The following is a 24,837-nucleotide window of genomic DNA, read 5'->3' on the forward strand; positions in this document are numbered from 1 at the left end:
AAAAGAGTACCATTTAGATCAAAAAAAAAAAAAAAAATGAAAGAAAACTTTGAAACAAGATAATGAATTGACACACTTTTGGTTAGGTTTTTCTTTTCTGTTCTACATTCAAGTTCTTTCATTTAGCAAATAAAAACTTAAGAAATTCTAGATTCCTAAAACTGTGAGATGACGAAAATATACATACCGGTACTATGTTTTAACTATAATGGCCTCTGTTCCAATTGCACAGTCAGGAATTGACTAACAATAGAGGCTGTGTATTCTTTATTCTTGGACAAGTATAAAGGTAGGGGTGACAGCAGTTGGTCAACAAGCAGAATCAGCTTCAGCTTCAGCTTCTCATTTGTGGAACCAGCGCAACCATGAAGGTAAACCTTGTTCCAGTACCTATTCCATACAGTTTAACTTAATTTTTTCAATTTATTTACAGCTATACTTTAATGTGGTATTTCTTACTTAAAACAACTAAGAAATTAACTTTGAATTTTCAGGTCACCTTTTATGAGGAAAGAAATTTCCAGGGTCGCTCTTATGACTGTATGAGCGATTGTGCCGATTTCTCCTCCTACATGAGCCGCTGTCACTCTTGCAGAGTGCACAGTGGATGCTGGATGATGTATGATCAACCCAACTACATGGGAAATCAGTATTTCTTTAGGAGGGGCGAATATGCTGATTACATGTCTATGTTTGGAATGAGCAACTGCATCAAGTCCTGCCGTATGATCCCTATGGTGAGCTCTATGAACCTGCTGACATATTTATTAATTGACAATAGAAAAAGGTTCGAAATTTATTCGTAACCATTTGCTTAGAAATCCTTCAACTTGAAAAGAAACAGATTTTTTCAGAATGATGATCTGTGAGAGACAGACCTAGAGTGCTGCTGAAGATATGGTTACATGTGATAATTATTCTTCCTGAATAATTTAAACATAACTGACATTTCTTCCACAACAGCACAGGGGATCCTACAGAATGAGGATCTACGAGAGGGAGAACTTCATGGGTCAGATGTATGAGATGATGGATGATTGTGACAGCATCATGGACCGTTATCGCATGTCTCAATGCCAGTCCTGTCATGTGATGGAAGGCCACTGGCTCTTCTATGAGCAGCCCCACTACAGAGGCAGGATGTGGTACTTCAGGCCTGGAGAGTACAGGAGCTTCAGTAATATGGGTGGCATGAGATTCATGAGCATGAGGCGTATCATGGACTCTTGGTACTAGTGTTCAAATCTTTCAATAAATTAATTTCTCTACAACATAAAACTTTCTAAATTATCATTATTGCTCAAATTTGCACAGTACTGTAGTACTGCCACTGTATTTTATATATGGTAAGATCATTAATATAGTTTCAATATAGTATCATAATATTGTATGTGCAACGGATACACAATTTGAACATGCATGTCTGCAAAAACCTACCTGGTCTCATGTCAAATACGTATCTGGGGGCACGTTTTCGCTAGACGCGAAATACGTAATAAGTACATATCACTGTAGTTTCCAAAAGAAATGAACAGTAGAGGCAGTAAAACTCAGACATCTTTTATTCCTTTTCATGCAAATTTACAGAGTTTCAATTAATAAAGCGTAATTTTTGCACAATTACATGAACAATATCATGTTATGACTTTGATTTGAAAACTGATGCTTTTGAACGTTAGCATCACACATATCCAGATTCATATCTATGGGTTTTCAGAAGTGGTATTTTTCTGTAGCTCACGGAGTACTGAGATGAACTTCAGAGGCGAGGAGCTCCGGTGCGAATCCCATTTAACCATGGTTTGACAAAGCAGTTCAAATCTACAGTCATGCTCACAAATATTGGCACCCTTGGCAAATATGATAAAAAAAGGCTGTGAAAATTCATCTGCATTGTTAATCCTTTTGATTTTTTATTTAAAAAATTCACAAGAATGTATCCTTTCATTGGATAATAAGAATTTAAAACGGAGGGGAAATATCATTATGAAATTAATGTTTTTCTCAAATACTCGTTGGACACAATTATTGGCACCCCTAGAAATTCTTATGAGTAAAATATCTCTGAAGTATATTCCCATTCATATTCACAATTTTGAGCACTCCAGCATGATTATAAACATGAAAATATCCAGCCATTGCTTCCTGTTTCACAGAAATATAAAGTGGAGGGAAAACAAAGCCCAAATTCTCTTAATCATCCATCACAATGAGAAAAACCAAAGAATATATTTCTGATGTGCAGCAAAATATATTGGGCTTCACAAATCGGTGAAGTGGCTTTAAGAAAAGAGCTAGAGCAGTGAAAATTCCCATTTCCACCATCAGGGCAATAATTAAGAATTTCCAACCAACAAATAATGTTACAAAACTGCCTGGAAGATGACGTGTGCCTATATCTTACTAATGTGCGGTGAGAAGGAGAGTTTGAGTGGCTAAAAACTCTCCAAGGGTCAGAGCTGGAGAACTGCAGAAAATAGTTGAGTCTCTGGTTCAGAAAACCTTGAAAAAAAAAAATGTCAAACAGAACCTACATCACCACATGTTGTTTGGGAGGGATACAAGAAAAATTATCCTAGCTCATTCAAAAACAAACTAAAGCATATTCAGTTATCAGCCATGATTGGAATTTTAAATGGGACTGGCTTTTATGATCAGATGAAACAAAAAAATGAGCTTTTTAGCAGCAAACACTCAAGATGGGTTTGGTGAACACAGAGAAAAAAAGTACCCCATGTGTACAATGAAATATACTGCTGTATTTTTGATGTTGTGGGCCTATATTTCTGCTGGAGGTCCTGGATATCTTGTTTAGACACATGGCATTATGGATTCTATCAAATACCAACAAATAAAAAATCAGTAAGTGACTGACTCTGTTAGAAATCTTATAATGGGCTATGTTTGGATCTTCCAACTGTACAATAATCCAAACACAAACCTCAAAAACAACACAGAAATGGGTCACTGAGCTCAAAACCAAGCTTCTGCTATAGCTCTTCCAGTCCTCTGAACTGAACCCTATAGAACATGAGAGGAGTGAACTGAAGAGGAGAAGCTGGGAATCTGAAGGGTCTGGAGTGATTCTGGATGAAGGAATGATCTCTGATCTCTTGTGAGGTGTTCTCTAACCTCATCAGGCATTATAGGAGAAAATTTAGAGCTGTTAAACTGGCAAATGGAGGTTTCAAAAAGTATTGAATAAAAGGGTGCCAATAATTGTGTCCAGCGAGTATTAGAGAAAAACATTTATTTCATAATGATATTTCCCCCCATTTAAAATTCTTATTATCCAATGAAATGATAAATGTTTGTGATTTTTTTTAAATAAAAGATTAAAAGGATTAACAACACAGATGAATTTTCACAACCTTATTTAATCATATTTGCCAAGGGTGCCAATATTTGTGAGCATGACTGTACATGTAAGGAAGTTGAAATGGCAAGGTTGCATCAACAAATGTGTTTTTACATCAGTTTTGCATTTGTTAACACTATAGGGTAGGTTTAGGGTTGGGTTTAGTTTGAATTCTGAACCACTGTGATACATACTAGAAGAAATGTAATAAAAACACAGAAATAAGTACCTAGATATACATAATAAAAACTGCCAGGGTTTACATATTGAACCTGTGTTTTAGAGCTAATCAGTGGACATTTCTCTGTGAAACTGCTGCAAAATGTTCGGTAAGGTATGTAAAACCTCTATTGCAGAAACGTACCCAAACGTATTTGCCATGAGACTGGGTTGGCAAAAACATTGCAAAAACATGACCGCTCTTGCCGTTTTGCTATGCCGTGTGTAGTAAATGTTATGTAGAATTAACACCTCATATAGTATGGTGTTAAAGAAAAGGAAAAGAAAAGATTTTGACTTTGAAAAAGACTTCCGATCATTTTATAATTAGACACAAGACAACCGTTTATATGAATTGTCAATCAATGATATGAGGAAAGTTCCCATTTCCTCCAGGCAATCAAGGGCCCCCTTTTTCCTTGGGCTGAAGCCCCAGGGTCCCCATGGAAGAAGGGGATTGATTGACAATTCATATACGTGGTTGTCTTGTGTCTAATTATAAAAAAAACAAGAAATTATTGGAGATGTTCCTGATTTATATAATTCACCCTTCAATTATAATCTATATACAATTTTGTGGCATCTGCCATTACGTCAAGAAAGGCCTCTTGGCATTTTGCTTCCGCATGTCAAGAATGTGAAGAAGCCTATACCTCTTGGCTCCCTGCTGGTGTTCAAAATATTTTTAATAAATTGATAGTGGTGTGCAAAAAAGGAGAAATAAAGTTGAAGTGAAAAAACCTGAGGCTAGTCTTACAGCTAAAATTCCAAAACTAACTGACTACTTTTGGTTCACTTTCAGACAAAAGGAAAATCCAGAATGCTGCAGCAATGCACACTTACCATCACCAGCCGTCGCATATCCATGTGTTTTACACACTGAATATGAGTTAGCAGCAGCAATAAGTCATAGTTCTTATAATCATTTAGTAAGCAGTTTTCTTTTTTATGTTTACTTTACCTTAGATAAAAATGACAGTAATATTCCGGGGCACAATGAAATATTGACTCTTAAATCAGACAACATAACTGATCAGACTTCAGGGAAAAATTGCACGGTAACTTGGGTGTAAAGGACATTTAAAAAGGGACAGGGCCCAGGTCCTCAAAACGTTCTTATCACTAAGTAGTTCTTAACCTATTCCTTAACCTCTTACATTCTTATGCTAAGTATATCTTCTATAAGTCACACTTTCGTAAAGTCGGTCTGGACCATTCGTAAGCTCTCTCTTAGCATTGTTTGAATTCAAGACGATAGTCCCCGCCTCTGTGCAGCTGTCTTTAGAAATCAGCGCAGCGCAGTACAAGTCAAACTATGTTGACAATATTGTAGTCTTAACAATAATTTTATGTTATGGACATTTTAAGACTAATAATAAAATATGTTCGCAATGGATACAGGCCTATTTATGAAGTTAACTTTATGTGGTATCAGAACTAATATGGTGGTAATTGGCCGAGGCTATTTCGTAATGTCATTAAAGCGTTTAAATTTGCAATCACTTTTGATAATTAAAATCTGGCAAACAATTTGGCTCTAAATGTCCAAGATCTATAAATGGGTAAGCATGGTGGTGTCCAGTAAGTGACCAACTATGGCAGCGATCCAACGTGTCCTTGTATTGAATCAAAGACGGTGCCACCCACGTCAATTTTTTTATTTGGCAAAACTTAAGCCCTTTTGACATTTTGCCTGACGTGGCTATATTGAAAAATTTGCTGCCATCCCCAGAGTCTTGGGCCTGTTGGATGGCACACTCATCCCTATCGCCAATCCATCAGTGATTGATCAGGCATACATATTGCGAAAGGGATACACGGCCACAAATGTGCAGGCTATAGTGGACTATAGGGGTGTGATCTCCGACCTGGTGGCAAGGTCCAGCAAAACTTCAAGTTCCTCTGACGAGAAGCTTGGTGAACTTTTTTACGTTGCTTCCCCAGCATATTCTGTCTCTAAATCTCTCTGTCTCTGTTCATTGTAGATAGGTTGCTTTTTATTGAAAACATTAACCAATGGCAATCAATACTGCATTAAATACAAGTAACTGCAGTTGCTTGTCCTTCAATTCAGATTGTAAAGTACCTTACCATTAATATAAAAGTGTATCACATAATTTTTAAAAGTCATTAAACCCATGTCAAGAAGGGGCAAAAGTGGCACAACGAGTGTGGTTTATCGTTCAGGGGTGATACTGAGACATTCAATTCCCCCAATAGCGGTAATTATATGAGAATACTTTAACTCATTGCTTAGTTTGATCCATTTCTGCGGGAACATATATCTTACTTTGGAAATGCTGGGAGAGGAAATCCATCCAAACTGTCTAGTACAATATGAGAATAAATTGTCAAACTGATGGGAGAAAATTTTTTATCAGAGTTTTAGCTAAGTACATTTCTATAAGTGTGGATTCCAAGCCAGATATTTTGCACATCGATCAGCTCACTTTTATAGCACGATACCTTTCTCCTGAGGGAAATATATATCATATTTTAAACAGAAGGATGCATCCTCCGAAGGTAGCAAATTTTCGGCTGCATACTTCATAAATAAGATGTGATTTTAGAATATTAACAGTTATAAATTTGACAATTATTGGTTAAGTATAAATTGTTGTAATGTGCTTATGACTTGCAAATGTAATGTTCTGTTAACTGAAATAAACCAGGCTTGATGACATGTGCAGCCTGCAAATGTGACCTCTGGAGGATGCAGCTTTTGATGAACGGCCATAGAATGCTGGAGTGCTTCCTTGAATTTCTTCCCATTACAAGCCAGAGGAATCACTTTTTTAACTCTGTGATGACTGTACTGAATGAGCTGGGAATTGACATAAACAATTGTCATGGACAATGTTGAGACAACGCAACATGTCAGGGGTTTATAAGGGTGTACAGTCATGCATTCTAATGGGAAATCCGCTGGCAGAATGGGTTACTTGTGCAGGACACACACTTAATTTAGTGGGAATAAACACAGTGAATTGCTCTTTTGAGTTCTCTACATTTGTGCAGAAACTATTTAATTTCTGCTCCCGATCATCCTCGCTATGGCAGGTAAATACCAGTGGTCTCAAAGCAAATGAGAACAAGCAAATTGAGAAGATAAAGTCCCACTGTCAGACACCCTGGGAGAGAAAGCTCACACGCATCTCTCAACAGAGCATTTAAATATGTCCATGGCCAGTGAGAATCTCTACAGACAATAATATGCATATTAGAGAGGCACAGCCAAGCTGGAGATACTGTAGCTCCACTTGCAATCTGGCAAGATCAGGGCTACACACTTTATTGTCACAAACATTATCCACAGCATAATGCAGCCTGTTTAGAGCAGGCATGTGGATCCTGCAGATCAAAGTAATCACTAATAAACAGTGCCACGGTGTAATAATATAAAGTTTGTTTGGCTGAGGAGGAAGGAGATCGGGGTTGGCTTTCTGAGGCTCGTGGGTAGTTTATTTTATATTTTAAAATGAATCAAAACAAATCGCGCCACATGTGCACACACTTCCAATCACTTTTCTATTTTAAAAAAACAAAACAGCATATGATGGTTTGGTATGTTTGGAACATGGCTGCTGGTCATGTGCTGGTAATAAGCTGGTCCTGAGCAGGAATTAGTTTCTTAGGACCAGATTAAGACCAGCACATGACCAGCAGCCATATTTCAAAAATACCTTACCAGCAAATGCTGTTTTTTTCAACAAGGGAATCTTCATTTTTGAGTGAACTTACCCCCTTAAGAACAATAAATAAACGTCTCAGGTTACAAATGTAACCTTGGTTCCCTGAGAACAGGGAACGAGACAATACGTCATCGACGCTATGGGGAACGCCTCAGGTGTGACAGGTGTCTGAAATCAAATATCAACTCACAGCAATCATGCTGACCGGCGACAGCCGTGAATCATCAGCTTGAATGATGAGCGTGCGACCTGGATACAAAAAGGGCGCCTTGAAACCATGACAATATCCTTTCGTCTGAAGGGACTGTTTGGCAGGCAGACCCTGAGGCATGGCTGGGAGACGTATTGTCTCGTTACCTGTTCTCAGGGAACCAAGGTTACATTTGTAACCTGAGACGTTCCCTTTCGAAGGGAACTTCGACAATACGTCATCGACGCTATGGGGAATGAAATACCCATGCCGCCATGCTAAAGGGAGTGCATGCCCAATGGCAGTGACAACTGTCAGAACCAGCAATTCAATGAACGCTAGAACCACTCACCCTCAGGTCACACAGGGCTGTCAGTGACAGCACTCCCTACGGTCATAGCCCAAGCTATATGATACCACAGAAAACCTCCATAAACATAGTTCAGTGAAAGGTCTACCTGGGCCTGCTCAAGGGCCTAGGACCACAACTTCAACTTCTTAGAAGGGGTCCATTCTAGGGAATGTGGCTAGGGAACCCGAGGGTACCCCAGCCAGTCACTATTCAGGGGAATGTACCACCTGAAATGCCACCAGGCAGGCCTGACCTGGTGTCACTACATAAGACACTACAGGCTGGCCACTTCCTGTCTGTCCGAAGACAGAGCCTCTGGACACTTGCCTTTAGGAAGGCATCCAGCCCGAGGAACTGCGGAGCAGGCAGTGAACTACTCGGCCTGGATCTCAGAGACGGAATATCCTGGAGAGTATGACTCAGCATAGTGCTTTACAACCCTTGCCAGCGAGGGGAGTTTCTCTACTCGATCCACGGATCTACCCAGTGTTTGTGTTTCAAAAACACTGAGGAGGCCTGTGAGGGCCTAAGGACTGATCTAACTGGGAGGCCTCATGAGAGGCCTACGACTGACTGACCAGACTCAGGAGACCACATTCTCACATTGACCCTCAGTGAGGGGAGCATAAGATCTACCTGGTAGGCAACCAGGCTGTAGCAGGATAATGAGGTTCCAGGAGGTAACCCATAGCAGAGAATAAAAACTTGAGCCGAGCCAGGGCGCAAGCTCACCTTCGGTAGCTGCCTGATAAGGACTGCTAAACTGAAAGTAATTGGCCACTAGCTTACAAAACCCAGCATCACCGTGAAACTACTCCCAGGGAGACCTGGAGAGGCCTACTACCTGACAACCACAGTATGTGGGAGCTCACCTACAGAGAGGCCTGGAGAGGCCTACTACCTGTTACCAGATAACCACCTTAAGTGGAAACTGAAAGTCATTTGGAACTCAACTCCAGGGAGGCCTGGTGAGGCCTACTACCTGACAACCACAGTATGTGGGAGCTCACTTTCAGAGAGGCCTGGTGAAGCCTACTATCTGATAACCACAATATGTGGGAGTTCACCTACAGAGAGGCCTAGAGAGGCCTACTACCTGTTACCAGATAACCACCTTAAGTGGAAACTGAAAGTCATTTGGAACTCAACTCCAGGGAGGCCTGGTGAGGCCTACTACCTGACAACCACAGTATGTGGGAGCTCAACTTCAGGGAGGCCTAGTGAGGCCTACTACCTGATAAACACAGTGCAGGAAAGCTTACTTTCAGGGAGGCCTGGAGAGGCCTACTACCTGAAACCCATAACTGATAGTGAGCCATACTGGCAGTCCAGTTGACTGTCTTTGGGGCTTTGCCTTCAGGGAGGCCTTATGAGGCCTACTACCTGACAGTCTAAAGAAGCAGTAATTCAACTTCAGGGAGGCCTGTGGGGCCTGCCACCTAGTAACCACAGTATGTGGGATTAAACCCTCAGGGAGGCCTAGTATAGCCTACTACCTGACCACCACAAAATGTGGGAGCCCACCTTCAGGGAGGCCTGAAGAGGCCTACTACCTGAAACAGTCTAATCAGCTGGATGTAACTGCTGCTGGGGACTCGCCTAACAGGGAGGCCTGGTCGAGCCTAGTAGCTGATAGCGACTCTATTCTGCTACTTTAACGAACACTGCTGGAACCATACTATTAAAAACTTTTCCTATAGTTTTGTCCAAGTGTATGTTCCACAATGTTGTGACCCACCTCCGAGGAGGCCTGTTAAGGCCTACTAATCAGCAGTGAGCCTTCTGCCCGAACTACCAGGGCCAACCACCGAAGGTGAGCTGGCCTAGGAGCCCTATTGGGGGCTATTCGGTCAAGGAGGCCTGCTGGGGCCTACTACCCAACTGTGCAGCCTTCGCGGCAGAAAGCTGTTGCTACAGCATCCTGGTACCTCACCATCACATTGCCAGAGGCAGTGTACTCAGCAAATAGCAATACCCTTATAGCAGGGGAGTACAACATACGCCATTCTGCCTAGTGGAGGCCCAATTAGGGGCCTACCTACTAAATGCATAGGCGTCAGCCCATGGCAATGCTCTGGCTTCAAAGGGAGCGGAGTTCAAAAACCGGTATGAAATGTAGTTTAGAACTCCCTGCTCAACCGGAGCCATCGTGGTGTGAGGTAGATAAATACAGAGGTGAGAATGGACTACTCAAAACTACCCTGAGATAGCGGTGGAGTAACAACCATACGCCCCTGCAATGTTAGACAGGGAACGGGCCTGCAAGTGGCTCCAAGGGTTACAGGGATTTGTCCTGCGCCCAGCCTAGGGGAGCGGGGGGGCTAAATTGCAAGCCAACCCACTTCAACCCATCGGTCGAGCGATTAGCTCAACGGGCTGAGTGGAGCCAGCTCTAGAGGCCCAAACATCTCTGTTCGGCAGGGTCTGACAAACTGTCATTTCGCAGATCGAAAGATGGCCTAACCCTGCCAGACTGATCCTACCTCAGCTACCACCCTGCATTACTCTATCACCCCTGAATGCAGAGAAAGGGGCGAGCCTTGGCCAACAACTCCCATTTAAGGGAGGAGGCTGAAATCTAGGGGAGGAAGCCTAACACATAATAAATGCGGCAGCTATACTTAGCAACACACCTCCAACATCCCTAGCATAGCCTAGGCCAGCTACAGAGGCGGCCCGGATGAGGGCCGACCTACAAGCATAGATCTACCTGAGGGCTCGGAGGAGCCACAGCCTACTTGATTGAGAGGCTGTGAAACACTCAACCTACTGAAACCCTACAGAGCTCAGGGGAGCGAGTACTCAGGATACCAATGTCACAAACCGAAAGGCAGGACATCTATCTGAAGATCTGAAGATCTGAAGCGCCAGCGTCAGTCTAAACCTATTTTTTTTTTTTTTAGGAAGACCAACTACTCTACCCCTGGGTGGCTAATAGCCCTGAGGCTAAACAGAAATGAGCGGTGGCCCACCACGCATATAAAATGTTATGACAGGAAGGCCATCACATACTCAGCACAGGAGCCAAATCTTCTTTGAGCTTCTTCCTAATTCGTTCTAGCCACCAACTGGGGGAGGCTTCAGGGCCCTAAAGTCCATACTTTAATTGCTCCTCTAAGAATGACCCCCTAGGTCTATACAGGGAACAAGGTCTGTAGAGAAATACAAATCAGTGTTAGTTATACACACAGAATTTTACAAACCAAAAGTTCACCTGCGGCGTGCGGAGTGAAGACTCGCCAGAGAGTTCTCAATGAATCTGGGGTCCACCACTTTTACATGCCTAAAAGAGGCGCTCACATCAACCAGTTGCTACGGCGGGCCATCGATCGGCCGATCGCGGCAGCAGTCTGTTTAGTGGCCCGGAGTTTGTCAGTGGCGCGCTCCATAACTTCCACCAACTCTGCGTACACGGGGCAGGATGGCTGACGAGGTTGAGGATCTAAATCATCCTCCTCAGCCATCTCTTGCCCGGCCTGAAGAGCACTCGCTGCAGTATTAGTAGGAGAAAAGTCTCCGTCATCCACCTGCAGCTCACTCTCGTCAGCCGATGATGCGTCCGAGAGGTTAACGCCCCTCTCGAGACTGTCAGCGAGCTCCATCTGGGAGCCCCATGAAGCGCGTCGCCGCTCTGCCTTGGCACGAGCGGGACCCGATCCGCGAGGACCAGACGCTGAACTCTCTTCCCTCGAGAAGAGAGCCCGACGAGAGCAGAGCGTTCTCATAGGAAAACGCTCACAATTTGCACAGGACGCTCCCTCAAGAGCATCCTGTGCATGCTCTTCACCCAAACAGTACACACACATCTCATGAGTGTCACCCGGCGACAAATATCTTGGGCACGGGTCAGCACATTTCATAAAACTTTTAGGACTTGCCTTAGATGTGCGTTTCATTTCTTCGTTGTAAGCAGACGTTTAAATCAGACAAAACAGTCCCTGAAGATGAAAAGGATATTGTCATGGTTTCAAGGCACCCTTTTTATATCCAGGTCGCACGCTCATCATTCAAGCTGATGATTCACGGCTGTCGCCGGTCAGCATGATTGCTGTGAGTTGATATTTGATTTCAGACACCTGTCACACCTGAGGCGTTCCCCATAGCGTCGATGACGTATTGTCGAAGTTCCCTTCGAAAGGGAACAACGTATTATGACAGAAGGTCTACCATTCAAAACTACTTAAATATAACTGGGATCAGTTAGGTTCCTAACGGATTTAAGACTTTTTCATATTAAACTGTTCTTCAGTTACAAATCCTGAGAACTTTCCACTATGCCAAAGAGGAATGGTGAGATTCCCTGCAAGCAGTAGTATGAGCCCAAGTTCTGGATGTAATGTGCTATGAATATATAATCCAGGACTAGTGAGCTAAGAAGCTAAGTCGAATGTTGGTGCTACATGATAATCCTTAAATGGTAATCACTAAAACAATAGCATAACCACATTTATTAATCAGGATTACTGTCATTTTAATTTCATTTTAAAACATTTTATCAGAATTATTAAATTTTCACATGAGCACAAATCAGGAAAATGTCATGGTTTGCTTGCAGATTTAGTCACAGCAAACAGAGTAAATGTCTGAAAGAAAACAGACTGGCTGTATTACACTAATATTTCAGCAGAATTTATCGCTTTGGAGACTGCTATAGAGGAACTCCAGCTTACATGTTTGATAGCTTTTTCAGTGCATCAGCTCTTGTTCTTTAATGTAGAGTGTATGTGCATGGTATGCAGAAAATTAAGTTAACCACTGGGAAAAGTTTTTTATCAATTTAAGAGAAATACTTGCTAGAGGATAAATAGCCAGAAAGAAAATTTACAGATGGTTACAAGAGGCAATAACTGCTATAAAAAATACATAAATAAATAATAATAATTATTATAACAATAATAAAACACCTCTAGAAATGATTAGTATTATAACCTGCAACAGGCACAAAAAGAATATAACAAAAACCTCAAGTGTATACAAGGACTACAATAATTAATCCAAAAAGCACATAATAAAATTGGTCTCAAAAGAAATAAAAGAAATAAAAAGGTCTCCAATTAAATTACAGTTGGACTAAAATGGATCAGTCATGGTCCAAGTCTTGTGTAGCTCTGCTTCAACTAAAGGTGGGCAATGAGAAGATAGATTCCCATAAGCATTGAAAAGAGTACCACTAAGATCGAACAAACAAACAAAAAATAATGAAAGAAAACTCTGAAACAAGATAATGAATTGACACACTTTTTGTTAGGTTTTTCTTTTCTGTTCTACATTCAAGTTCTTTCATTTAGCAAATAAAAACTTAAGAAATTCTAGATTCCTAAAACTGTGAGATGACGAAAATATACATACCGGTACTATGTTTTAACTATAATGGCCTCTGTTCCAATTGCACAGTCAGGAATTGACTAACAATAGAGGCTGTGTATTCTTTATTCTTGGACAAGTATAAAGGTAGGGGTGACAGCAGTTGGTCAACAAGCAGAATCAGCTTCAGCTTCAGCTTCTCATTTGTGGAACCAGCGCAACCATGAAGGTAAACCTTGTTCCAGTACCTATTCCATACAGTTTAACTTAATTTTTTCAATTTATTTACAGCTATACTTTAATGTGGTATTTCTTACTTAAAACATCTAAGAAATTAACTTTGAATTTTCAGGTCACCTTTTATGAGGAAAGAAATTTCCAGGGTCGCTCTTATGACTGTATGAGCGATTGTGCCGATTTCTCCTCCTACATGAGCCGCTGTCACTCTTGCAGAGTGCACAGTGGATGCTGGATGATGTATGATCAACCCAACTACATGGGAAATCAGTATTTCTTTAGGAGGGGCGAATATGCTGATTACATGTCTATGTTTGGAATGAGCAACTGCATCAAGTCCTGCCGTATGATCCCTATGGTAAGCTCTATGAACCTGCTGACATATTTATTAATTGACAATAGAAAAAGGTCCTAAATATATTCGTAACCATTTGCTTAGAAATCTTTCAACTTGAAAAGAAACAGATTTTTTCAGAATGATGATCTGTGAGAGACAGACCTAGAGTGCTGCTGAAGATATGGTTACATGTGATAATTATTCTTCCTGAATAATTTAAACATAACTGACATTTCTTGCACTATAGTACAGGGGATCCTACAGAATGAGGATCTACGAGAGGGAGAACTTCATGGGTCAGATGTATGAGATGATGGATGATTGTGACAGCATCATGGACCGTTATCGCATGTCTCAATGCCAGTCCTGTCATGTGATGGAAGGCCACTGGCTCTTCTATGAGCAGCCCCACTACAGAGGCAGGATGTGGTACTTCAGGCCTGGAGAGTACAGGAGCTTCAGCAATATGGGTGGCATGAGATTCATGAGCATGAGGCGTATCATGGACTCCTGGTACTAGTGTTCAAATCTTTCAATAAATTAATTTCTCTACAACATAAAACTGTCTAAATTATCATTATTGCTAAAATTTGCACAGTACTGTTGTACTGTCACTGTATTTTATTTATTTATATTTTCATTAATATGGTATCAATATAGTATCATAATATTGTATGTGCAACGGATACACAATTTGAACATGCATGTCTGCAAAAACCTACCTGTTCTCATGGCAAATACGTATCTGGGGGCACGTTTTCGCAAGATGCGAAATACATACCAATAAGTACATATCACTGCAGTTTCCAAAAGAAATTAACAGTAGAGGCAGTAAAACTCAAACACTTTTTATTCCTTTTCATGCAAATTTACAGAGTTTCAATTAATAAAGCGTAATTTATGCACAATTACACGAACAATATCATGTTATGACTTCAAAACAATATTAATATGCTGGAAGATTTGAAAACTGATGCTTTTGAATGTTAGCATCACACATATCCAGATTTATATCCATTGGTTTTCAGAAGCTTTGGGTTTTTTCTGTAGCTCACGAAGTACTGAGATGAACTTCAGAGGCGAGGAGCTCCGGTTCGAATCCCATGTATCCATGGTTCGACAAAGCGGTTCAAATCTACATGTAAAGAAGTTGAAATGGCAAGGTTGCCTCAACAAATGTGTTTTTACATCAGTTTTACATTTGTTAACACTATAGGGCAGGTTTAGGGGTTGGGTTTAGTTTGAATTCTGAATCACGGTGATACATACTAGAAGCAATGTAATAAAAACACAGAAAACACAGAAATAAGTACCTAGATATACATAATAAAAACTGCCAGGGTTTACATATTGAACCTGTGTTTTAGAGCTAATCCGTGGACATTTCTCTTTTCATGATAGCATGATAGCCTCCAGAAATGGGTTATGCAGCCTGCAAATGCGACCTCTGGAGGATGCAGCTTTTGATGAACGGCCATAGAATGCTGGAGTGCTTCCTTGAATTTCTTCCCATTACAAGCCAGAGGAATCACTTTTTAACTCTGTGATGACTGTACTGAATGAGCTGGGAATTGACATAAGCAATTGTCAAGGACAATGTTGAGACAACGCAACATGTCAGGGGTTTATAAGGGTGTACAGTCATGCATTCTAATGGGAAATCCGCTGGCAGAATTGGTTACTTATGCAGCACACACACTTAATTTAGTGGGAATAAACACAGTGAATTGCTCTTTTGAGTTCTTTACATTTGTGCAGAAACTATGTAATTTCTGCTCTCGATCATCCTCGCTATGGCAGGTAAATACCAGTGGTCTCGAAGCAAATGAGAACAAGCGAATTGAGAATATAAAGTCCCACTGTCAGACACCCTGGGAGAGAAGGCTCACAAGCGTCTCTCAACCGAGCATTTAAATATCTCCATGGCCAGTGAGAATTTCTACAGACAATAATACCCATATTAGAGAGGCACAGCCAAGCTGGAGATACTGTAGCTCCACCTGCAATCTCGCAAGATCAGGGCTACACACTTTCATTTGTCACAAACACTATCCACAGCATAATGCAGCCTGTTTAGAGCAGGCATGTGGATCCTGCAGATCAAAGAAATCACTAATAAACAGTACCACAGTGTAATAATATAAAGTTTGTTTGGCTGAGGATGAAGGAGATCGGGGTCAGCTTTCTGAGGCTCGTGGATAGTTTATTTTATATTATAAAATGCAGTGGTGTCAAAAGTATTGGCATTCATTACTCAAGTAGAAGTATAGATACTAGGGTTTAAAAAGACTTTTGTAGAAGTTGAAGTATCAACTCAAGCTTTTTACTCAAGTAAAAGTGTAAAAGTACTGGTTTAAAAAACTACTTAAAGTATAAAAGTAAAAGTAATGTAAGGAAAAAAAATGCCATTAAGAACAAAAGCTTGGGCCGTGCCACAGGGGCCTATTGTGCACTACCCCACCTCCTCAAAAAAAATTTTTCTAAAGGCCATAATGAATATAATGTTATATTAAAATGTTCATGTTGAAAAATTTGGGAGGCACTAGGCTACCTGTTTCAGCCACATATATGCCCATTGAAAATGAACTCATTTTAGTACAATGCAAATACATTAAAGAGCTAGAGATATGATGACTAGTTGCCAATAAGTATTGTTATGGTGCAAAAAGTCAAACTTCAGAGGCATGTCATCAATAACCTTGAATGGAATGTAAATGTACATCCAAGCTTAGCTGCAGGAATCTGCGAGGGCAATGGACAAGAACATTGGTGCAGGCTAAGAAACAATTACTCTTGTGTGGTTGACTATTTACAATAAACATTATAGTGCTGTCAGAATGAATGATTAATCTAAGTGATTATTCAAAAACTAAAAATGAAAAATAACTCATAATCCTGATAACTTCTTGATTGATAGCTTCTTGTATTCGGTACATACGTCTGCTATGTCCAGTGTTCGGAGGGTAACGAGTTACAAAGTTGATATAGAGCTTCACAGTCCCACCCACAGCCCGAGAGAGCTCTGGTGCCGGAAGTAAATTTCCCATTCATTTCTCCCATTCACTTTCGGAAAAATCTGTATCTAAAGAGTTTTAGAGCATGTGTGAGGATAACCAGCTACGGCTGAACTCATAAGCATATAACATATCATTTCAAGTGAAAAAATTAAGACAAGATCCAAAAAAAGTCAAAGGTACAAGACTGTGTACATATTTTCATTTCGAGCGCAGGAACTACTCATCCCATAAACCACCGCGCCCCATTGAATTCGACTGAAGCCACAACTGCGAACGAGGCAACGAGCCTTTTGAGCGACATCCAAATCTGATGACGGCCGCTCGCGCGAACTTTTTCCTCCAGTGAATTTTATTTTATATAGTGAATGTGCAATAATAGCAGTTCTTTCAGTATTAATCGTGTAAATAAATAGTGTTTTATATATGTATTGTGTATTGATTTTTATTTTATCATCGTGTATTTTATATTGTGTGCGTGTGTGAAAGTGGTTAACGATAACGTCAGCAATGGTGCAGTGCTTTGTATCTGACTGCAATCACTGCTCAGTTGTCAACACATGTCGTTGCCATTACACAAATGTTCAGTAAATGCACAAAAAGGTATGTCTAGGCTAAATATTGTTTTGACAGTGGCATTATAAAATGCTTGATATGACTCATTTCATATGGAGGCTACAGTAGCCTAGCTAAAGTGGACGATAATGCTAACTAAAGTTACCAACCTCCCTGCAAAACTCTCAATGGCAGCCAAGGAGATCATGATTGCACTGATAAGTCTACCGTGCAAAAACGCAATACAGGTTTTTATTTTATTTTATTTTTTTATTAATGATCTTCAGTCTTCACGGACATTCGAGGGGTTTAACCAGAAGGTTATACGAGCTCCACCAATCAGATGCATCACTGTGGGATTGTGGGATTGTTCAGGATTGTGGGTAATGAAGTACTTAGCCAAGACATAGCGAATAAAAGGCATTTAGATCAAAACAAGGTTAGTGCCCCCATGATCTTTTTACGTTTATATGAGCATATACTGTTGCTTAGTACAGCCGTAGCTGGTTTTAAGTCTACCATGTATGGTTACGATTTAATGGCTTATACCCCAAATGTCAATGCAGAAATTGCATTGAATTTTTAGTTCCGGCACCAGCTGTGGGTGGGACTGTGATGCTCTATAGCCTAGATATCACAACATTGTCATTTGCGTCATTAATCGCAAACGATAATTTATTAAAACGTCTCACTACCCAACTACCTACAGTAGCTTAATTTGTGGAGGATGAAGAGAAAGCACCCATTTGGCAAATGAGCCAGTAGTGAGAAATAAATAATAACTTTTAAGTAGGGTCCAGTGCCTTTTCGATACTTTTAAAATGGTACTGGCGCCTCAACGTGCCTGAACCGATACTTAAAAAAAAAAAAAAGAACTACAAAAAAAACTATGGATAACATTAAAGAACATTACAAATATTTAAAATAAATCCATAGCTTTCACCTTGGATGCTCTCATTTCCCAAGTTGTGCTTCCCTTAATCTAAGGCTAATAAATGTATTTCACAATCTGGGTCATTATTTAATACAAAACCACACATAATATTTCTACTGTATCTCTGTCAATCACTCTGATATTTAGTTAAGATGAGTGCTGTCTGTCACTGTCTTAAATCAGTTCTGTGAATGACTGTATGCTCATTCTTTATAAAGTAGCAACAATCTCGTTTTTAAAATACAGTACTGTGCAAAAGTCTTATGGATAAGAAAGAATAGTGTTTTCACCCCAAAAAAAGGGTTTTAAGCCAGTTATTTATATCTTTTGCTGCAATGTGTCAGTAGGACAGTAGTTTGCCATTAATTTTAATAATAATCTAGTGCGATTTTGAATGCACAAGCAGTTTGACGATGGCAAAATGAATGTTTGGAATTGTAAACTGATATTTTATACTGACAGTGACACTCTACAGCAAAATATATGAATAACTGGCCGAACACCATTCTTTTAAGTGAAAATACTGCCTAAGACTTTTGCACAGCAGTGTATGTACGTATGATTAAATGAAGTATATTTAAATAAGTGTAAGGAAACAGCTGTTTCGTGATTAGCGGACAAGCGAAAACTTTACACTAGATGAGAAACCGACTGATCGTGACCTTTTGTAAACTGTATTTATGTCAAAGAACTTCACAGATACAGATATTCTAACAATCTATCGGTAAACACACACCTTGTGTCCTCTGTCTCTGTTTGAGCTCGCGCTGCTCCACCGTGGTCGGCGGATTGAAGAGCGCGCTGAAAGACGGGAGGAGACCGGACTGACGCCGGTTTCATTTGAAATTTAAGCGGACTGACTCTGAGGCGATCGGATACTACTGGTTCCAACCTACTTTTAAGAAATATATTTTTTGATAAACGAACCCAAAACTGTCTATGCAGTGTGATGTGACTTGTGTCATGTGCAGGTGTGATGGATCGCGTATGGACCAATAGGGTGTCGGAATGGTATATGTGTATACTTCTCATCCAACCACAATCAAATTCACTCCATCCTGATAGCGCGATTTATCTGGATAGGTTTTTTTCTTTCTCTCTCTCTGAACGATAACAATCCGGTATGAAATAGCAGTAACGAAGCTATTTTTTTAAATGTAAGGAGTAGAAAGTACAGATACTTTCGTGAAAATGTAAGGAGTAGAAGTAAAAAGTCGGCTGAAAAATAATTACTCAAGTAAAGTATAGATACCCCAAATTTCTACTTAAGTACAGTAACGAAGTATTTGTACTTCGTTACTTGACACCTCTGATAAAATGAAACAAAACAAATCTCGCCACATGGGCACACACATCCAATCACTTTTCCATTTTACAATACTCTGCAGCATTTATCTTGCTGTCTTCCTGCCTCCACGTCCCGACGAGCTCTCTCTCTTTTTTCCACTCATTCCCAAACCGATTATATATCACCTCCCCACCCCAATCACTGCAACGAGAACCAGGTGTTGATCGTTCTTCACTTGACTCACTTACCGCAGTTCGTCTCCTCGCTCTCTGTCTTGTCGCAGACTTCGCTGAACCACGCCTCTCCTGCTGCAGGGACTGATGACGGGACTGAATATGATCAAGCATGAGTGGAGCCTTGACACTTTGACTAATCACAGTGACAGTGTAGCACTGAATATGCATGCTCCTAACAGAGACATTAACACAAATCTCAGAATATGCCCTCAAGTCTCAGGCTCCAGACACATCGTAAGTGTGTACTCACACTAGGCAATCTTAACCTTGCCCAAACGCATGTGACAGTTCTTTTGGTGGAAAGAACATCAATTGACAAACAGATTCCACTTCAGTGGGTAGGCGTGCCTCGTAGAGGGTGTTCTAGGTGAAGTGATGGTGTTTAGCACCACTGGAGGTAAACCGCCTAGAACCTCCACGTCCCATCCAGAGACCACACATGGAGATTCCATTGATCTGAAAGAAGATCCTTCCTCAGAGGAATATGCTAAGGAGGACCTGCTCTTCGTCCTCCCTGACCTTGCACAGCATCTGTGCAAGAAGGCTCACTGGGGGAAACACATACTTGCAAAGGCCCCGAGGCCAGCTGTGTGCCAGCGCATCCATGCAGAGGGTCGCCTCAGAAAGGGGATAAAACAGCTGGCAGTGGGACGTGTCTGGGGAGGCAAACAGGTCTATATGAGCATCCCTGAAGTGACTCCAGATCACCCGAACTGACCTTGGCCAGGTGCCTGATGCTGCATGCCCGTTGCACATGGTACCCCAGCCTATGGCAGAGGCATCTGTTGAGACAACAACATGCCTGGACACTTGCACTAGAGGGATCCTTGTGTGCAGAAAAGCAAGGTCTGACTGCATGACAGTGGTAGCGGATGCCATATGCTCCAGGAGCCTCTGAAACAGTTTTGGTGGAACTGCCCTCCTGCTCCGGAACGATTCCAGGCAGTTCAGCATCGAATGCACATCCCAGGCAAACCCCAAATGGCTGAGGTGGCTGAGTACCACATCCCTGTGTTTGCATAACTGAGCTCAGGACTGGGCCAAAATGAGCCAGTCGTTGAGGTAGTTGAGAATGCAAATGCCTCCTTCCATCAATGGGACTAGGGCTGCCTCCACGAGCTTGGAGAAGACATGAGGTGACAGGGCCAGCCTGAAGGGAAGGACCTTGTACTGATACGCTTGACCCTCGAATGTGAAGCGGAGAAACGGCCTGTGTTGAGGGAGAATCGAGACATGAAAGTACACGTCAATCACTGTGGACCAATTTCATGGACAAATGCACTGAAAGATATGTTTCTGCGTTAACATCCTGAATGGGAGCTTGTGAAGTGCCCAGTTAAGAACATGCAGGTCCAGGATTGGCCGTAACCCTCTGCCTTTCTTGGATACAATGACTTCATCTCGGCTGGAGTGACCGGCTCTATCGCATCCTTTGCCAGCAGAAAAGCGATTTCGGCTCACAAGACGGGGGCATCTTTGTCCATCATAGAGGTGAACCAGATGCCCCTGAACTTGGGAGGATGCCGGGCGAACTGAATCGCATAGCTGAGTCTGATGGTTCTCGTGAGTCAGCAAGATGGTCTGGGGAGCGCAAGCCAGGTCCCCAGAAATCGAACAAGTGGAACTAGTGGAACCATCGATGTACCCACAGTTGGGCAGCGAGGTGGAGCATAGGAACCTGACCTGGAAGGCACAGCATCCCGCAGTGGGGTCTGAGTGTGTGACACGACTCTTACCTGGCTCCACAGTTGGACAGGGGGCGTGTCTGAAGGAAAAGTGTTCTCGAACATGGCCCTGCTGCCTGCTGGTGAAAGGAGAGGGGGACAGATGCCTCATGCACTGCCATCTTGACCCTATTGGAAACCTAGAGAAACAGGAAACTGCTCTTTTATTGAAAGTTTGAGTACAAAAAAGCAAAAGATTCTCCTACGACTCTCTTCCAGGGAAAGGAGCTGTGTCCTCACCATCTCCTGAAGAGCAGGATCCTGAGACTCGCTTTTACTGGTGCCAGCTCCATGGCGCAGCCGGTGTGAAGGCTGCAGCTGAGGCTGGGCTGGAGCGGAGGTGGAGGCACCAGGAGGGTACCCTGGTGATCAGGCAATGAGCAGACGGAGGGGCTGCAGCTGGTGGCAGGGTGTTGACAGCAGCAGGCCGCCAGGGCAGGATGTGTTTTATTGCTTCTGTCTGCTTCTGTGCGGCGGAGAACTGTTGGGCAATACTCTCCACCGCATTGCCGAAGAGGCCAGCCTGAGAGATTGGGGAGTCCAAGAAGCGGTGCTAAGGTGGTGTTCCTGGACCACCAGAGAGAGCATCATCTGACTCAGGGACTGCCCGTGACTTTTGTGCAACTGAATCCTCATCTCCAGAGCCTAGATCATCCCCTAATGCAATTATCGATATCAGGTCATCAGCTAGTGGGTCGGATGAAGTGCTGGGCCCCACCCTGTCCAAGGCTTCACATCCACATCGCGGTACACCAGAGGGTACGATGCACTGGAGGAGTGAAGGACCCGTAGAGACTTGCTTGGCGGGAAAGCCCTCACTGTGACCCTCAGATCACCCTGGCCATGAGCTGAAGTAGTCCTCCTCTAGGCGGAGGAACTAGAACGGGGCATGGGGAGGGGGACTTCTCTTCATTTGACGAAGAGGAGCCATAATCGCAACATTACAATGGTCATCCATGAATGCTGCCTACGAGTGCTCGAGGCCCAGGCAAGTGATGCAGTGATCGTGACCATCAGATGGAGCCAAGAAGCGACCACATCCAGAAACACATGAGTGAAAAGACATCTTTAAAAAGACGGCACGACACTCGTGGAGCTCTTTTAGTAATTGCTCTTTTAGACACTAAAATGTTGAAGCATCCCAAGAGGGGTTGCAGCGTGACCGCAGAGTGGAAGCTGCAGCACGCTGAGAAAAGCCGTGACACCAACACTCGCCAGAAGGCTGTCTTGATGACATCTCTGCTGCTGTGTCCTTAACGGAAGACAGTGAGAAACTTTATTCTCTGCTCCTTACTGAATAAATAATTAAGCTTGTAACATAAATAAATATTAATATAACATATTTCATTTATACAGTAAAATCAATGAAGTGTTAAATTTTACATTTGATTACTTTCTTAAATTTCCGTACCTGAACACTACTGTTAGACCTACCTGAAACCTTGTAAACAACACTGTTTATTTTATTTGTATCATTGTTATGTTGCATTTATTTGTATAATTGCATGCAATTTAAGTGCTATGTGCATGTTTTATTTTTTATTTGATATTATTTTTTCATGTTTTTGTGGTGGGGCCATTGAAAATTCTGAAAATGCTTGAAAAAAATGGAAAATAAAGCTTCAGAAGCACCACAAAGAGAAGGTTTGGTATTTGGTCATAATTTATTATTAAAATATGACAGCACAAAATACAAGAGCAACTACCAAGCTCCAGGTATTTTGGATGTGTCCACCACATGTCTAAATTCAAAGCCTTTTCTGTGCAAAAAAAAGGAACCAATGGAAGAGTTGGGCAGTATGAGCTAGTCACATGTAGAATGGAGAACACAACTGACAGTCTAAAAGGCTACTGCACTGTATTGCTGGGTCAGGCATTCATATACAATAGGGAACACGGCCGATCCTACAGAATGAGGATCTGTGAAAGGGATAACTTCATGGGTCAGATGTACGAGCTGACAGATTACTGTGACAGCATCATGGACCACATGTCTCACTGCCAGTCTTGCCATGTGATGTACGGCCACTGGCTTTTCTATGAGCAGCCACAATACAGAGGCAGGATTCGGTACTTCACGGCTTCACAGCAATATGGGTGGCATGAGATTCATGAGCATGAAGCGTATTATGGACTCATGGTACAAATATTTTATCATTCTAAAGAATACATTTCTCTATAAAAATAAATAAATAAATGTGTCCTGAAACTAATTTCAGTGTCATTACAGTGTCACGTTTGTATGCTCTCAAAAATGCCTCATGAGATAAACACAACCATAAAATAAAATAACATTTTATTAAACACTAAATACCTCACAGGCAAGATATTATTTACTTCAGATCTGAAAACTGTAGCAGTTTCAGTTTATTTGTTCATTATATCACATAAACTGATTAAAGGTGCAGTCAGTAATGTTAGTGACTCTTTGCCTCGTGTTTGAATTTATACTGACATCTACAGGCCAAACATGGCAGAAAATAGAATAGAAATGTTAGAGGGACTGTTTTTTCTGTTAGTCCATCCATTCTTAATTATTTAGTGTGACTTACACAAAATGTCACATCTGCTAAAATTACTGGAAAAAAATAAAAATAAAAAAATAATAATAATATATATAAAGCATATATGTATATATGCTTTTATATATATATATATATATATATATATATATATATATATATATATATATATATATATATATGTATATATATATATATATATATATATATATATATATATATATATTTCAGGTGATTACCTCTTGAAGCTCATTATTTTACTACAATCTCAACAAATTTTCTTTTCTCATTTGCAGTGAGCTCTTTCTCTAACTCTCAGATAATTTCCTGTGTTGTAAAGAGGAATTTAATGATGTGATGGCCATAGTTGTTGTTTTACCACACTTATCAATTGGAGGCCTGCCGTGTGTCATTGGCTCATGAGGTGTGGGAGCTGAGGATTGCTGCAGTATATTTTATTGCTCCAATAAGGACTGCTTTGGGTATTTAACAGCTTAATTTCACATATTTTCTAAAGGTCTAAGGTCTGGGGACTGGTTAGGCTTCTTCTTGACCTTGAAGTGCTTCTTCTTGAGACACTCCTTTTGCTCCCTTGGCAGTATGTCAGGCTGGAAGACCCATCCATGACCCATCTCCAGTATTCTGGCAGAGGGAAGGAGGTTCCCATTCAAGATTTTACTGTAGATGGCCCCATCCATTGGCCCCTCAAGGTGGTGAAGTCATCCTGATCCCTTAACAGAGAAACAGCCCAAAAGCATGTTTCTACCTCTGTGCTTGACTATAGGGATGGTGTTCATGAGATTATAGTTATCATTTCTCTAACTCCAAACATGGTGAGTTGAGATAATGCCAAAAAGCTCAATTTTGGTCTCATC

The 24,837-nt window shown here is 41.4% G+C and overlaps 3 protein-coding genes across 4 annotated transcripts in view; all 3 read left to right on the forward strand.

Annotated features, from left to right (window-relative positions):
- The window catches only part of LOC127964870 (gamma-crystallin M2-like), a 95,799-nt gene that overhangs the window by 58,258 nt on the left and 12,704 nt on the right, over positions 1 to 24,837 (forward strand). The window lies entirely within an intron of this gene.
- Positions 324 to 1,286, forward strand: LOC127964875 (gamma-crystallin M2-like). The gene is made up of 3 exons (XM_052565304.1): positions 324 to 371; positions 495 to 737; positions 964 to 1,286. Exons 1-3 carry the CDS (start codon positions 366 to 368, stop codon positions 1,234 to 1,236), a joined length of 522 nt encoding a protein of 173 aa, XP_052421264.1. The 5' UTR covers positions 324 to 365; the 3' UTR covers positions 1,237 to 1,286.
- LOC127964874 (gamma-crystallin M2-like) lies at positions 324 to 14,237 on the forward strand. 2 transcript variants are annotated; one of them, XM_052565303.1, is made up of 3 exons: positions 324 to 371; positions 13,468 to 13,710; positions 13,937 to 14,237. In XM_052565303.1, the coding sequence occupies exons 1-3, from the start codon at positions 366 to 368 to the stop codon at positions 14,207 to 14,209; spliced, it is 522 nt and encodes a 173-aa protein (XP_052421263.1). In that variant the 5' UTR covers positions 324 to 365; the 3' UTR covers positions 14,210 to 14,237. The 2 variants fall into 2 exon arrangements, with proteins under 2 accessions (XP_052421263.1, XP_052421262.1); XM_052565302.1 differs by lacking the exon at positions 324 to 371 and adding an exon at positions 13,297 to 13,344.

The sequence above is a fragment of the Carassius gibelio genome, chromosome B9 (assembly GCF_023724105.1).
Source record: "Carassius gibelio isolate Cgi1373 ecotype wild population from Czech Republic chromosome B9, carGib1.2-hapl.c, whole genome shotgun sequence".
NCBI classification, from domain to species: Eukaryota; Metazoa; Chordata; class Actinopteri; order Cypriniformes; family Cyprinidae; genus Carassius; species Carassius gibelio.